Raw genomic sequence first — 17,517 nt, 5'->3', positions numbered from 1 at the left:
TCCTGGGAGGATGTATTTTCTGACTGTTATGAGCATGATGAATTTAAGATAGATTTTTCCACCTACACTCGCAGTGTGTCAGATTTGTAGACACTCAGTATCCCAGGAGTGTTAAAAGGGGGATCTTACATTTCATTTGTGTATCTCCATTGTATTTTTTATATCAGTTATTGACTGTTCCCAACCTACAACTGCAATGTATTGACAGAATTTGTGTTGCATCAATAGATAAAATGATTAAAAGGGGTATCTACAGCATGACTATTTCTTTTTCTATACAAATCAAACTGGCAAACTTTTATCTGTAGGAAACTGTCAGCACAAAATTTGGAAAGATGCCAGAATTTCCCATCACTTCATTACAGATTAGGTCACTGAAAAAGCCTAAAGCGTGCAGTTCATGTGCCTGGAGAGAATACTGCATGAAGATTTGTCCCATTTTTTTCATTTTTATAAATATAACATGAACAGAACAAGCCATTCATAATGAATGAGCCTTAAGCACAGCCGGCAAGGATTTAGAATCATGCCTACACCCAGTCTATGTCTTATCGTCTTTTTCCTGTCTCTTTCTGTTGTTCACTGCTTTTCTTACTTTGACTGAGGAACTCAGAGGGGAAGTGGATGCTTGGAGACTGCTTAATGCATGTGCGCTTTGTATTTCTGTGTGACTGTGTCCTTGTGAGGACATACTCTGTAAAAGGGTTGTTTGATGGTATGGTCAAGTTTAGCTTGACAGACCTACTGGTGAAATTTGATTATGATATGATTTTAGGCCTCAGATGTGAGAACAGTATGTGACACAGCTGCCTGTTTTGGTATGTTTACACATCTCTGAGTGAGAAAAGTTAGTTTGACATATCTGCTCATTTAGACAGTTGTAATGAATGGACATGAGTCGATACAAATTCTCCACCTTTTGAAGAATGGTACAAAAGTTTAAATCTTTTTTTTTTTTAATGAACAAAAATATTTAAACACATTGATACTGAGTTTTTTCAGAAATATTAAATAAATCTGCCCCCCGGCTCATCTGTAGTCCTTTTACTACTTGTTTTACTATTTTACTTGTTTTTCATTCCATATATTCAAAGTTTCATTCTATATATTCATGGATTCATTCCATATATTCAAAGATTAATTTCCTGAACGGCATGCCATAATATGCATATATTAAGAAACCTCAGTGTAAAAATATAAAGTAGATAATCTAAATCAAATACAACAATAACATTTTGCATAGATATTTACAGCTGTGTGAGAGGTGTGCAATTCAGCCATCCATCAAGATTAACTTAAATTCAACATATTTGGAGCCAGCTTCAAGCAGTAGTCACTTTTTGTACAAATTAAATTGACATCACAACATTCCCTCTTTGAATGGTTATGACCCTGTGCTGATGTCACAATTGTGTCCATCAACGATCCAGCAACCCGCTACAGTTATGGCGTCAGTGTGTATGTGTGGTGTGGTGTTTGTCTGAAATTTTTAACTTGACTAACTAATCAGAAGTTATTTACATGTGAGTGATGTGAATTTGACTGTAACTACAGTAAGATACTGTAGTAAATCCACTATAAATGTATCACAATTTGTGACAATGTAACAGAAGTTTTAGTGTCATAAAAAAAGCTTAGACTACGGCAGTAAAAACATTCATCGTGCAGAATGGCCCATTATTGATTCATTCATTTGTTGGCGTCATATAATACTGCAGATGGTAAAGCAAAGTTAAATATAACAGTTTAATATGCTGCCGGGATATCCAACAGTCTGCAAAATAACTAAAGATCTCCACCAAATGTAGAGTGAAAAAGGCAAAAGGTGTTATAATACAATTACACAGCAGCAGAAAATGAAATAATACTCAAGTACAAATTAACTAGCTTTAGTGTAGCTGAAAGTCACATCATGAATGAAAGATTGATGTGTTTTAGTGCGGTATGACCACAATATGCTGTGTCAAACAACCTCTCTGTAGTGTTATTAAAAAAGCTCACATGCCATACCAACAGTTTTTCACGTGTGATGTTGGAGTTGATAAATGAAGATTGCAAGTTAGAGTTCTTCTTAGCTTAAATGTTCATATCAATAGATTAAAATTTTCAACTTTTGTTATTGATATGTTGCTGTTCAAAACTAATTCTATTCTGTTTATCTCCAGGTTTTCTGTGCTAAATCTGTCTTTTCCCAGCAGCTTACAGTACACGCAAGACTAACAAATGCACAATTTACAAGGCGACATTATTGACTTCAAAATGATGGAAACAGAGGTTGCTGTGCAACAAAAACAAAAGAGCAGCAAATGCTTCCTCCAGAAAATGTCGGCAGCAGAGTGGTTCATCTTTAATTGATTATTTTTTCAATATCTAAATAAACCCAAGCCTCAGAATTGTGTTGGGTTCCATGTCTTTCCTAACATCTCTGTAATTTACTTTCACACAGGTGCTGGAAAGTGGGGCAGCTGATATTAACAGCATTCTGATTTTGAAAATAGGACACGAACTTGCAACTGATATTGAAAGAGATTTTGTTTCATGCTTTTGTCTTTGGTGATGGAAGCAGTTCAGTGTTTCTTTGACTTTGAGTTTCTTTTACTTTTAACAGCATGCGTGATCTGTTAGTTTTGACATATCAGAAGTTTCAAATTATTGTAGACAACACATATATAAGGAGGCAAAAACCATTCTGGGATTGCCTACACATCTGACTGGGTGCTGACAGGTTTCTTCACTTTGATTCTCACAGGTTATATTTACATTTTTTCGGTGTGCTGGATACCAGCACTATGAGGTACCTCAGGAATCTCAGCTTTGCAAATTATAATCAAGATAACTTCAGATATGTTTGAAGTTTTGGCTGGTTTTACACAAAAACATTCCAAAAAAATTCCAAAAAATATAGATGCTTTCAATATGAAGTAGTCTCAATGTGTTAGTTAAAATGATAGAAAAGATTACAGAAAAGAAGAAACAGTCATCTTGTGCGTAGAAATCAGTCCTATTTCTCATGACTGTTTAGTCATAAACCTGTTCAGTAAATCAGTGTAAGTTTATTTGGCTGTTCTAGAAACTGCAGTTACTGCTCTGTTTCCGACAAACAGCAGCTCAAGAAACGTTGTTCTGTAATTACCATGAACCAAAGGGTTTCAGCTTTACCACAAGTTCTCTGATCACAACCTTAAATATGACCCATAATAATGTCCTGTAAAGGACTGCTCTACAAGCAGGAGTATAGCAATATCACTCATGTTCAATTCTGTTCAATTCAATTCAATTCAATTTAGCTAATCCATCAATTTCCTATACCCACTTAATCCAGTAAAATGTCGTGGAGGACATTCAGGCGCCACATGGCAAAAGACTGGATATACCACATTTCCCATAATGATCAAGAAAAGAGATGGTTTAAACTTCCTCCTCCTTTGTTTCAAAAATATTCCTGCTCTGCTGTTGGATGGTGCATTATGTGTAGTGCTTTCAATGCATGAAAAGTTTGGTACTCAAGACCAATGTATGACAACTGTTTTATAACTTCTGAGTTACATATATCTAATATATTTAACAATATTGCTTAATAACAGCTTAATTATTGCCATTTTTATAATTTACATGCAGTTGCTATCACAGCCACTAGAGGACACAAATTCTTTCAACGTTTTGTTTTGCATAGAGAAACCTTGCATTGGGTCTATTTGGGAGGAAGGCTGCCTTTATTTTGATTGAAACTGCCAGCTGATGAGATTCAGTTTGATAGAATGACATTTGGTGTCTGTGCTGACCAATATTAGAATGGCCAAATTGTATTTTGAACCCTGCTTTCTTAAATTTGAGTACATTTTTTATGCCGCCTGTGCGTTCCTTACATTATATTAAGTCTTTCTCCTTATCTTCCACTCTGAATGTGAGTTTGAACATTAGAAATATTATTCACTTTGCACAGATAACCCTCTCTGTCCTCTTTGTGTCTGGGAGCTGATGAACACTCTGTTTTTATTCAGACATATGTTATTCTATTCTAGTAAAAATCCAATGACAATTTACACAACGGTTCTTCGCTCACAACTTCAATAAGCACAACTAAAGATTCTATGATTGCCACAGAGACTTTGCCCTTTTACGATACATTTTCCATTTATTTGGGAATCACTGTGAGTGGTATGTGTGTGTGGCTTAGACTGACTATGCAGCAGTCAGATATAAAGAGAAAGAAAGTAAATAAAGGGAATCTCTGAATGTTAAAAGTAAATTCATGTTTGTGAATATCGCATCAGGGAGCTTCACCCATGGTTCAGTAATTGCTGCACCCTGACACCTCCCAGCGTTGTGAGTCAGCCTCCGTAGAGAACTGCATATCAGTCAGAGCAGCCTCCTCGATTGCAGCAAATGTGGAAAGTCTTATCCAAGCAAATCTGGACGTGCCACTGATATCACAAGAGCTTTTGTACTTGTGAGCACAAACTGGCTGCACCAGTTTGTATAAGCCAAGACCTGATGGTGCCAACAAAAATATAGAATTATTCTTTACAATTACTGTTACCATGTGTACTGAGGAAAGCTAAGCATCTAAACAAGGACGTTATTTGTGGTATTAAAGCAATATAAACCAAAGAGGCACTTGGAGAACAGCCCCAATGTTTCACTCCCAATTTCTCACATACAGACACTCTGTGAGGACCCCAATTTGCCAAATACAAACAGGTTCTTATTTAGAATTTCCTCAAATCAGTAAATGAGATAATGACAATGAATGTGGTCTCATTACCTCAAGGGTACATTTAGCTCAAGCCATTTTGTTTCCCTAAACCTAATCAAGTAATTGTGTTGCTTAATCTTATCGAAACAGTAAAAAAGAAAACAAAAGTGTAACAATAATGTAAGTAACAGATCTTAAACTCTGGAATTTTGTTGTTTGCCCCCCATTTAACCACCCAAGGTGTTCTTTGTTGTTTGTTAGTCAGACAGAGATCACCATCCTGCACACAATAAATCGACACACACTGTGGAAAGATGTGATACCACGAGCTCCTGAGTTTCACTATGTCAGAAGTTGGGAGAGACAATGTGCTGAAAATCTCTTAAATTAGTAGGTGATTTTAAATTAACTTTAGGTATCAGTGTGCTTTGTGTTATCCCTGTGATGGACTGATGATTACTTTATTATTTCTATGGTGTACCCCACATCTAGGCCATTTTTTAGCTTAGATAGGATCCAGCACAAAATCCTAAACAGGATAGAGCAGCTATAGAAAATAGATGGGTATATGGATGTGGGCAGCTTTTGAATCTGTTGAGCAGGAAGCAGATGAGTATAAATTCAGGGCTCATTCACAAAAAATGTATTAGCCTGAACACTCCAGCGAACCTTATAAAACTCCAGGTAGTCTTTGTTCCCTGATACACAACTGACTGGTACATGAACTCCCACAGAAAAGCCACTTGTGATTTTTACATTTTCCGCCACTGCATTTAGGGACTGGCTCTATTAAAATGAACGACAGGAATGCTTTAAGTAGAGGGCCGTCATTGGTCACACCCCTTCAACACATCACCAGTTTCCCTTTTCCAGTTTTAATGCTTTAAATTTACAACTTTCAAGAATTTGACCCCCCCCAGAGAGAATTCATTATGGCTAAATATACTAAAATAAATGTTTTTCATCTTAGACTTCCTACAGTTTTCTCTTTAATATTTCTTTTGCTGACGTGTCAGGCTTTCTTTGTCCTTCACTGAGAACACAACAATTAAATGACCTTCCTGCTTCCTGTATTGCCTCAGGGAGGCCATGTGGAAAAAAAAAAATAATAATTTGTGAGCAGAAGATTCTCATTGTCACATTTGAGTATTAGTTATATGATTTCACCTAAAGATATACTCGGTACTGCATCAGAAACTGTAAGCTTTTATTGGTGATATTAATATTTTTGCATAGTTGGTGCATATAATCACGTGGTCAACCAATTCATATCATGCAGCCTAAGTGCATGTTCAAAACACATTTTCATGGCTCATGTTTAAAATTCCCAACAGCAGAAAATGTTCGGCCAGTTTTGTACAAATCCTCAGATTTAGGCATTTTAACTACCTTGTAACAGCTTAAACAATCTGCCAATAACACCTGTCCTCTGAGATGCATTTTTAGCTAGAAATGAAGCCTTCTTTTGTTTACCTTTTGTTTATCTGAAATCACTAATCCAACTAATAAACTTTGCTAAGGAACAATAGAGGAATGTTGTTTAGTGAATAGTCAATTTCCAGCTCTTGTATCACCCTCATAATGCTCCCATACTGTAGCAATTTCTTGTATCTGCAATGGGTCAAGTTTAGGTTGTGTGCTGTATAAACCCACTGCTGAAAGAGTCAATAGGAGAAAAAATGATAAGGAGATCTGTGGAAGGGAAAAGTCAAAACACCAATAGAAATTGAGAGGGAGGCTGAAGAGTTCAAAAACTCAGATAGAAGGAAAAAAAAAGTAATTTATGTGGATTTTCAAAGTGTTGCTATTACAACAACCCCACAGATTCACAAGTTAATGAGACCACAGTTCGAGAGCCTGTAAGGATTCATCATAGCTGAGCTTTTGCCTGAACTTTATAGGATTTTATGTGAAATGACAGAATGAAGGATGAGGAATCACATTAATCTTCCTGAACTGATATGGTCTCTGCATTGTAATATATTTCTGGTCTTTCTCAGCCCAACCAATAACAACCTTTCGTGAAAGCTTTCTATTATCTTCCTCTGCAGCAGATTATATTTTCATATTCAGATGTAAAATGAATTAAATATTCATTCTCACATAAATTTAATTTATCCAACATCCGTAATATGTGATGAAGCATATTTATACACTCATGTAAATTTCCAAAGAAGTATTTTTTATTCTTGTTATTGGAGATCTTGGTCCAACATCAGACACGTTACTTTGAACAATATACCAGAAAACAGACTTATTAAGCAAACAAACAAACAAAATAAAGCCATCAATTTGTTAATGTCAGTTTAAACATAAACAATATCTGTCTAAAAGATTATATATCCGTATAAAAGGTTGATTCCTTTCAGTAATTTAAAAGTGAGTTTGCGTCTATTCTTTGACAACGTAATTGAATGTATTGTGAGACTTGAGAATCAAATTCAATTTATGACGAAGGTTTTCACTTCAGCTGACATGTCTGGTGGCCTGACCTATATTTTCCAGCCAAGGGCATTTCGTCCCACACAACAAGAATATCAGGCATGTGCGACTTTTCCAGCCCACCCATCACTTTCGAAGGCAGCGATTGTTCGTTGTTGTGAGAAGTGACAGAAGTGCATTCTAAACGGACTGTGGGTTGTAAGGCAGGCATGGTGATTTGAAGGGGGAACCCATCCAAGTAAGTGCTGGTATTTGTGTGAGCGGAGGCTCAGGGGAGTTCACTCTGCTGCCGGGTGAGAAGAATAACAATGACTCTGGCTATAATCGGTTCTACACATTCATGTGCTTTAACGTGGGCTGGATTTTCTGGAATGCAACAAAATAAACACCCTTGGTTTATACAGAACTACTTAGTGTAACATTTTCATGGAAGCTTTCAAAGCTTTTCTTTTAAGCAGATTGCAAATTCACATGATGAATTAATAACCATACTTTAAAATAGTAACTTAAGCATGTAACGCTACTACAATAACAAAAAAGCGCATCAATGCATAATTATCTGCAACTTTGAAAGTGAAAGGGAGTAAGAAAGTCTTCTTTGTATTTTCTGAACCTATGACAGATTACAAAAGGGTGTTGATTTTGCCATGCCAAAGAGATCTTTAATGACTGAGACAGACAAGATTTTAGTATCTCATCTGCTTAGCCTAAATGGCAACTCAACTGTGCGTGAGTAGATCATTTCTGTCTTTAGCCATGTTGTGTTAAATTTGAAGGATGCATTTCCATAGACACCATATACTTTACTGCTTGTGTGCAAAATGCAAATGTGGCTTTTGAAAATTTCATCTTTTTATGTCATGAATGCGTTTCGAGTGCAGTTTATCGACCAGATCTGTGTTTTTAGACATGTACCTCAAGCATGACTATTTGAGCTTTGCCACTGCTGGATTTCTATTCACCGACACCTGACTTTATCAACAGTACCTTTAGTTATACAGTCTTGACACACACATTTCTCAGACACAATTTTGCTGCTGCACAGAGTCATGATTTTAGATGAGCAATTTGCTCAGAAGTCTTCACAGCAGTGACATATCTCTGCCTGCCTGTTAAAGAAAAGGCACTCAATGTCATTCCTTATTCTCAACCCTACTCCTGAATTCCATGGATATGATTTAAATGGTAATGAAGCCTCCTCATGTGGGAATACCCAATTAGAATGTGCTACTAAGATACCATTGACTATGTGTTTTCATTACAGCAGATTATTTGTATAGTTACATCTGTATTCAATGTTATTATGGCCTGAAGGTGATCATTTTCAGTCTGGAGCATTGAAAAGCTCTGACAGCTCATTTATTTGTATAGTATTGTGTGTGCATATGTAGTCTGGGTGTCTGAATAGAGGGAGAGCACCAGACTGAGCAACAAACCAGATTAATAAATGCAAAAGCTATACTTTGGTCTTTTCTTTTATCATTATGTGTTACTGTACAAGCACATCAAAGCCTCAAAGTCAAACCAGCTCTATGGGATTGCTTTTCAGGTCAAGAGAGTCACTTTTTCTTTATTTTTGTAACTGCTATAAATAAAAGAAGTCTTCTTTTTCTTTCTGGATTCATATCTTAAACCGCATCTTAAAACTCTCTATTTGACTGTTCTTTTCAATAACGAAGAGTTTGACTTCTGACCAACCAGTTGTCGACTACCGTGTAAGGCTGCACTGTTTAGGCTGAGGTTGCACTGTTTTCTAAGTGCACAAGCAGCATTTAGACCAAATGCATGGAGGACTGGAGCTGATGCAGATTTCAGCATTGCTCAGCAATCCTGTCAGCTCCAGTACAATTGTGTCTGCTTGTGTGTGTGTGTGTGTGTGTGTGTCAAGAAGCGTGGGGGTGGGGGTGCCTTAATGATGAAATCTGTTATATAGCACAGCCTTTTACATTTATTGAGCAGTAAAGTCGAAATGTGTTCACTTTTTCTTGGATGTGACTGAAGATTAATCACTTTGGTTTCCTCCAGAATCTTTGAACACATGAGCTTTGGAGACAAATGTTCAAAACTCATTCAGTTTGACAGTACTGCTCTGTTCAGAATGACTTGAAAACAAACCATCAGCTATAAATGTTAGACCGTGGCATTTTTCTAACAATGAGGATAGACGACGGCTGTCAGTCTTGCAGAGTAACAAGAAAAAAGTGGGTCTGTTAACTCAGTGTGAAACTCTTTGTGAACAAATATTTAATATCATTATAAAGGCAACAATTACTGTCTGTGCAGCTTTTTTCAGGATTTGTGTACAGTCTGTGAGTCAAATGTCAAAACAAGCATTTTAATTTTTGTGGGGAAAAACACATTAATAGGTCATAAAGTAACATTTCTTTATGTCCAAATTTTCAATGAAGGCCATGGTGACAAACTTTTGAGAGGATTACTGTTTCGTTTCTCAATTTTTTCCATTCAACTTCTCTCACCTTCATTATCTCCATGAGAGTTAGATTAAAAGTCAGAATTCCTCATGAAAAACTTGTATCAACTATCTAACACATTAATTAAAATGTGTCATTGCAATAACAGACACGTGAGATTGCTAGAAGTCAAAAGCAACAATGTTTATTGTAAGTATTGCAGCTCATCTTTTTATATCCAATAGCAGAATCGTTTATAGGTTTGAATAGCCTAACTTTTGAGCTGCTCAGTAAAATGTACATGATCTCTCATGTATTGCTCCACCATACCCAGCTACTCATGAGCCAAAAAACTAGTAGGAGGTGGCAGGCTGCTCTGCTGATCTCATTACTCAGCACTGCAGAATGCAGCGTTACTCTCATCCAGCTCATGCGTTTTCAAAGTATCCTCACAGAAATCTGGATCACCCAGACTAGCCCTGGTCTAACAACAGCATGACAATCATGTGGATGCTGCACTGACATCACAACTGCTCATAGGGGGATAATAAACCCCCCCCCCCATCATTTGTTTACATTGAATTTCAACTAAATGGAAACATTCCATTTTTTCCAGATCAGAAGACGTAGACCCACACCTGCAACTTTAGTGGCATCCAGTGATCAATCATCACCTGGTAAGTCATTCAATTGCAAACACACACTCACACACTGACTGTGGACTTTGTGGACATGTGATACAGTGATGCTGAGGTATGGGTGAGATTGGCTTTTTGTTTTTTCTGCTTCCTGCTTGGAGCAGCAGACTTACATTCACAATGTAAAGTAACCCATCAGGAATGTACAGAGGCACATATTTGATTGGCCAATTTAATCAGTTCTCTGGAATGAGCCTGTTAACTTGCCCTCTCTTCTTTCAACTCACTGCTTCAGTAATGTGACCTTACTTATATTGGATCGATATACATTTGCACACAAGGCAGAAATTGGTTTATTTGAAAATACATAAAAGAATGATGTGGTGCATTGTTTGTTGTAAACAGACTGTTCATGAAATAATCCGAAGGCCAGAAATTTTACCAATTTAAAGGGGTCATCAACTGTTGGTTTCCTCCTTGAATAAAAGTAGTCTAGATTAAATAGTCTGACAATATTCAATATGTAAGTTTCAATAAGTTCAATATGTTCCCAAAATGAGATGAATTCAAGGGGAAAAAAAAGTAAAATTAACCCAAATATGGTATTTAATAATACAAAGAAGGTTCTGTATGTTTTTTTAACTGCTTTGATGCTGCATTTCAGCTCTGTTGCATACTAAGAAAATTACGGCTGCATTAAAGCAACAAAACAAGCCATGTGTCCTCTCATGGGTCCTGTGTCCTTAATTATCAAACACAACAGAAGACCTCTAAGGAGTTATCCTGCTGTATGAGTCATCTGCTCACTCCTTTCCTCTCTGCCTCTGATATACTTGAATGTGCATTTGTCTGACCCACTGCAGATTTGAAGAGAGCAGCAGGGAATGTCGGGCAGGGGAAGTCATTCTCTGCTCATGAGAAAATGGGCTCATATTTTCTGTTGGGGATGAATAAAGACTGGATGCATCATTGAGCATTTATACCAAAGACTTAGAATACCACTGTTATGGTATTTTTAACATTGGTGCCAAAACCTTGCCTCCATTAAGAAAATTATCAGCATGAACTGGAAGTACAGTTTTTATCCACAGTTCATTCCAGCAGCTGCTGGAAATGTACCAACATTTTATTTGCTGACTTTATTATCAACCATGAGGAAGAAATCGTTCTGTTGTCACCACAAGCAAGTGAAGAACAAAACTACCACCAATGCTGTCGCAGACGTCAGAAATGGCAGCTGCTTAAGTGCCACTGCAAGCTGCTGCTTTTGACACTTTACCCTGTTACTGTCATGACGTCAACACGGTCTGTACTGCATGGTTACAAACAGCAATGCGTTAACCTGCTTCTGAACTATAGTGCTTTTTTAACTGTAGTTCGTTGCTGATAACTTGTTGTGACTTTGCATAGACCTGGTCTTTATCTTCACTTCTCAGACATGAAACACAGTAACTGATATTTGCTTGACACTTATTTTGAAACGTCTACCCATCTGGACATTCAATAGCTGATTAATAATTTAACTGTGAATTTCTAAACACATTCCTAGCTGCATCCTTAACTTCGCTGGTAGAGTTGTACATATATCGAGAATATCCCATCATTTTTTTTTTAACAGATTACTGTCAAGTAAATTTGACATTAATTTGCATTTAAATGCAGAAATGCAACTAATCATGATAAGAGCACCAATTTCCAACCCATATCACAGCTTTTAATAAGAGAGCTGAAATAATTTGTCTTTTTTTAACTTGCAAAGAACAGTGTTGGAGCCAGTTGGAGCAGACGTCAGATCGGTGTTATATGACGTGGCTGTGACCTGTTTGGTTTCTCTCTGTTTATGCCGTTGTACTTGCCTGTGCTGTTATTTGTCTAAGTAATTGGATAAGGCACAAAATAAACTACGGAGAGTCACCCTTGATCTCTGAATGTAAGAGACGAACAAACTCAGCAATCCCCTCTGTTTAATGCAGTGGATCAGAGACAATAAGGGACAAAGAGGGAATTCAAGACGGTGAAGCAGAACAGTAATCATTTGTGAGGTGAAGGAATGTATTGTGGTCTCACTCTTAATTTTAAGGCTCACTGATTTTTTTTTTCCCTGTTAGACACAACAAGTCATAATTTGACTCTATTGGTAATTCCTTACAACAGGGTGTGGATTTCACATCTTCTAATATGAATTATATTTTCACTTATTTTGTTTCCCCGTTTGAATTTACCTTGAGAATAATAACTTTTGCAAAAGACCGCCCTTTGTGCCAAACATTTGGATATATTAAGTCGTGAATTGGCTAACAACTAGCTTATCTAAGTGAAAACTATTGTGTCTTATTTAGCTAGCCTGAAAGAAATGATGGGAAACTTTCGTATGGATTAGATTTGTTTTCAGATTTTTTTTATGTTTACTTTTTTTTAACATCATCTTTTTCAAAACTAAATATATTTATGTTTTACCACCTAATTTCATTGAATGCATAGATAAAATCCACCACCGAGAGCAGGGCAAGTCAACATTCTAAGACTATTTACTTGAACTTTAATAACTCTAAAATACCAACAAGAACATTTATAAGAGTTGTCATTAATGGGCCAGATTTAATCTGCTTTCTATTGATGTTGTTTTACATGGAAAGCACATTTTATCGTTTAAACTTGCTCTCATTATTTAAGAAATATTCTAACAGGTTGACCACAACACCTTTCCCCTGGGAATGAATAAATTTATCAAATCTAGGCCCCATCTGGATGGTGACCTCAGTTACACTGGAATGAAAGACATGTTTAAGGAATAATGTGTTTTTCCTTGTGTGACTTGTTTCTCGGTGGGCTTGTGTTTAATTTCACACAGGTTTGCACTTCATCAAACGTGTGTATGTGTGTATGCCTTCAGAACTTGAAATGCATAGACAGCCATGCCAGTCAAAAATACGTGGAGATATTAAAACAAAACTGAAGACTAAGACAGTGAGATGAAACCAGGCTAGCAGAGGCAATAACAGACGCTGAATCAGATGCATTGGCACAATCTTTATGTGTGTGTGTGTGTGTGTGAGACAGAGAGGGAAATGGGATGTGCCAAAAAGGAGGGGGATGGGGAGGAATAGATATGATGATGAGGGAGAGGAGCTTTGCTGGTGCAGTAATTGTGCACCCAACATCACACAGAGACCTGCATTATTAAATGTGCTGCAGATTGTTCTGCTCTGAGCTTTATGGACCCCAAAAGCACATCAGAGAAACAGGCACTACAGAAATCCAGGTTGCAGACTAAGTAATGAGGAAGGATCTTTAGAAGAGGGTGCTTTGAATTTTCTCCAAGGTAGAAATCTAGTATTTAGGAGGATTTTTTTACTTTACTGATTCCTGGGGAGAGACAAGAAGACAGCTTGACTTAGAGCAGACAAAGCTGGAGAAAAGGGAATGTTATATTAATCTATCAATACATTAAATTATATGATAGGTGTTATAATATTCTTCTTTATTTAGTTCTGTTTTGATGTTTTGTTGAGATGGTATAACCATGTGGTCACTTTATTAAGTTACCTTTGAGGCACTTAACCAAGACAACAACCAGCACCATCACCAACTGTTTTTGGAGTATTTGCTGTCAAGGCACATAAGAAACTAGCATGAAAGCAGATGTATGGGAAATGACAGCAAACTTACAAATGGAGTGCATAATATTATTATTTATGATGCAGAAATTAAAAGATTGACCAAAATGGTAAAAATATGACCATAGTATGATTTATTTGTTTTCTAAATGTTGCACAAAATTAATTAAAATATTTCTGTGAGGAAAGATGATCTGAAAGTAATGAACAATACTTAGTAATAAACATGTTGGATAACAAAATAATTTGGGTGGTTAGACTAAATCATTGCAGAGCCAGTCAATCTAATTGTTATCTGGACTATTCTGTAGGTTTTACCAGTGCAGAATCTTGCTAATTATGTTGACAAGAATCTACCTGTTATGCAAACTGGCTCATATAATGAATTCTCGTTTTGATTTGTTACATAAGTAAACAATAAAATGCTGCGAGGTAATGTAACTATAGGAATGTGAAAGGATGTATTTTATCCTAAACCATGATCTTTTACATACCTGAATTAGGTCACTTTTATTTCTAACTCTTATCCCTTGAAACTTTGTTGCCTGACCTTGATCGAGAAAGGGTGAAGCATAAAGACACAGTGAAAGCAAAAGAAAAGACTGAATGGTGAAAAACAAGAGGAAACAGCTACAATATTATGGTTAATTTTGGAATGCTAAAATTAAAATGCTATTGCTTGGTGTACTGGCTCCAGGGAATGTCTTGGAATATCTGCCGATTACATAGCAAATTACAGAAAAGAAGAATTTAAGCAGAGTAGGGTTGATAAAAATGAGAAGGAGTTGAACGTAATTATTCTAGATGGCAGATGTGACAAGTTGGCTCATGAAAGCAAGAATGAAGAAAGACTTGTGCAAAAGCCTAATTCATATGTAAATCAAGTCTTTAGTTTTCATGACAGATATTGTGCATCCTTGTTTTCTAATATGTCCTCATTTCTTATTTTTGAAAGTTTATATGCTGCACTCTTATAAATAAGCACTAAGGGTGATACAGGAATGAGAGGAAGGAGAAGAAAGGCAGACTGTTACCAGGGCCATTAAAAACCACAAACTTGTTATCTTAAATTAAATCTTGTGGCCATCAAGGCACCTTGTGGTGTTCTGTTTCTACTAAGAGTTAGACAATTAAATATCCCTTAAACCAAAGTATAAAAACATCCCTTTTAGGCAGAGCCAAGCTGGCAGGATCCACTTGATTTGAAATTTGTTTCACTAAAAAACTATTCTTTACTGAAAAAAGGACAAATGGACATAAATATATTTTGGTGATATAAAATAATTGCTATATGGAGGTCTCATTATTTGCCATTTTAGAGCTTTACACTGTCATGTCAGGATATTATTTTCATTTTTCCATAGTAACTTACGGTAATTTGGCATCGCCCCTATTGAAATGGTATTGTATCTGCATTTGAAGCGCTTTCCGTGGCCCCTTTGTTCAGCATGTATAATGCGAAGGGCAAAAAAGGCACAATACTTTGTTTAAAATAAAAACAAAGGACCTGCTTGTTATTATGTGTGCAAAATAAAAAGAAGACAACCATCCTCCCCCACTTTCTTTGCTCTTAGCAACACTGCGAGAAAAACAATGATCAAACATCCCTCTAGAACACTCACAATAACACACAGTGCAAGGGTTTATTTTACTAATTTTTCTTCATGAAATGCTGTTGAGAAACTCTCAGCTGACATCAGCTTATAGCTGAAACACAGAAGCAATGAAATGGCTCGTCTTGGAGTCAGAGGACCAACTGTCCTCATTTGAATATTTGTCAGATAATCAGTCAGCTGGGAGTTGTACTGATAGACCCATCACTGCTGGATAGACTTTTTTTATTGGCCTTTTATCTCATTCTGCTGCACACATGGGCTGCACACGCTAAAAGTCAGCCATGTGAAACCATGTTTTATGTCTCTTGACACAAATGTTTTTTTTTTTTAAATCATGTCTCTTGTATGCTGTTTGTTCAAATCAAAGTAAGATCACAGCTAGGATTTTTAACCTCACTCCATCTTTCCATCATATCAGTACAATAAACATTTAATAAAACTGATCAAATCTTAACCCCTAGTTTGATTCTATCTTTAGTATACAAACATGTCTAATAGTCACCACAGAAATGTAAACTTTTTACATTTGGCATTATCATGTGAGATTATGTGAAAGTCCTCAGGACAGATTGAGGGTGCATTCAGATCCGATAGCTTAAGTCACATTCAGAGGTGGTTTTGGACAAAGTTACCCAGTCTGAACACAAAGTGTCATGGGGTACTTTGAAGGACCACCTACTGACCTGACATGATTCCATGCAACCACCAAGACATTTTTTTTCTCTCTCCCAGTTTCTTAAAAAAGGTTCTGTAAAAAGCAGCTTTAAAATTCAGAGGATGTATCAAAGAAAACCTCATACTCATCTTTTGTGTCAAACAGTGAACCTATCAGCTGTCACCACAACGGCAAAGCTCTGTTTTGGTCCTGGGAGTCACTTTTTAATGGAGCTTGCACCAAACGAGACAGTTTGTCACTGGTTCGATGTGCAGATGGCAGAAGATGAGCACACAGTTTCTTGCCAGATCAGACAAGAATATGCACAACAGATACACCGCTGCAGGTTACTTTGAAGTGATGCTCCGACAACCTGTGGGAATACACTGAAGAAATGTTTTTTTTTTAGGGCTATAAGTCTTTTTAAAAGACTTTTTTAGATCTCTTGTCAATTAGGAAGGATACTTTTTGTCCGGCAAGTATCAATCACCAGGAGGCATTACGTGAGTTGCCTTAATTGGAATCTGTGTTTTGATTGTAATTGGCATTAGTTGTATCCGCGATAGTAAACATATTGTAGAATGCTTTCCATCAATCAGATCAAAAGAGCTATAGTTATTCTGTGGTATACTACATGTGCTTCCACTTCTATACAGCACTTGTGTGCAGTGTAAAGTTGCAGTGTAGGAAACAGCTGAAAGTCATCTGTCGGAATTTTAAGGGTTAAAAACTTCATTGTGTGTCTTTATCACCAGAGGTACACAGACGTTCAGCTCTCTAAGATCATGAATAATTTACCTAATGCTCCTTTACTTCTCCCATTTGTGTATGTTACATAATTGAGATTAATGAAGTATTTGGGGATAATTCCATGATACACTAAATGTGACTCAGGCAAATCTGAAACTTGTCATATCTGAATGATATATAGATCAGTTACTGAATACATTTGTCTGATGTCCTGCTTGTGTCGCTCAGCTGATGTTAATCTACATTTGTATATGGAGTTGGTATAAGAGAGCTAATCACAAGTGGCCATTCAAAGTGCATTTGGGGATGCATTGAACACCAGGTGTGAACACATGTTCTTAGAGCTGTCCACTTGATCATACAAAACCACGTCCAGCAAAACCTAAACCAGAAAAGGCTGCCATCTGCCTCATCCGGCCTGGGGTCATAAGGACAGGAAAGAGGGGTTAATGAGCACCACAACACCAGGTCAGGGATACCTGCTGATAAAGAGAAACACAAGCTGCATGTACATGGAGAGTAAAGAAAACAGAGTGAAGAAAGGTACATCATGGGAGGTCCTCTAGCAGTCTAGGCCAATGGCAGCATAACTATGACATGTTTCAGGGCCACCTGAGCCATCCCTAACTATAAACTTTATCAATAAGGAAAGTTATAAGTTATTAAGTAGAAAAGGTTTATGCCTCCCTAAC

At 36.8% G+C, this 17,517-nt stretch overlaps 1 protein-coding gene across 1 annotated transcript in view; it reads left to right on the top strand.

The window, feature by feature from the left end:
- Positions 1 to 17,517, top strand: part of LOC140303202 (protein phosphatase 1 regulatory subunit 1A-like) — a 31,257-nt gene that overhangs the window by 725 nt on the left and 13,015 nt on the right. Inside the window, exon 3 of the mRNA XM_072381868.1 lies at positions 10,166 to 10,226. Coding sequence (XP_072237969.1) covers positions 10,166 to 10,226 — 61 coding nt within the window. The remainder of the gene's footprint in view (positions 1 to 10,165; positions 10,227 to 17,517) is intronic.

Source organism: Leuresthes tenuis, unplaced genomic scaffold (genome assembly GCF_036924035.1).
Source record: "Leuresthes tenuis unplaced genomic scaffold, fLeuTen1.0.hap1 SCAF_3, whole genome shotgun sequence".
Classification (NCBI taxonomy): domain Eukaryota; kingdom Metazoa; phylum Chordata; class Actinopteri; order Atheriniformes; family Atherinopsidae; genus Leuresthes; species Leuresthes tenuis.
This window is presented reverse-complemented; position numbering and strand designations above follow the sequence as displayed.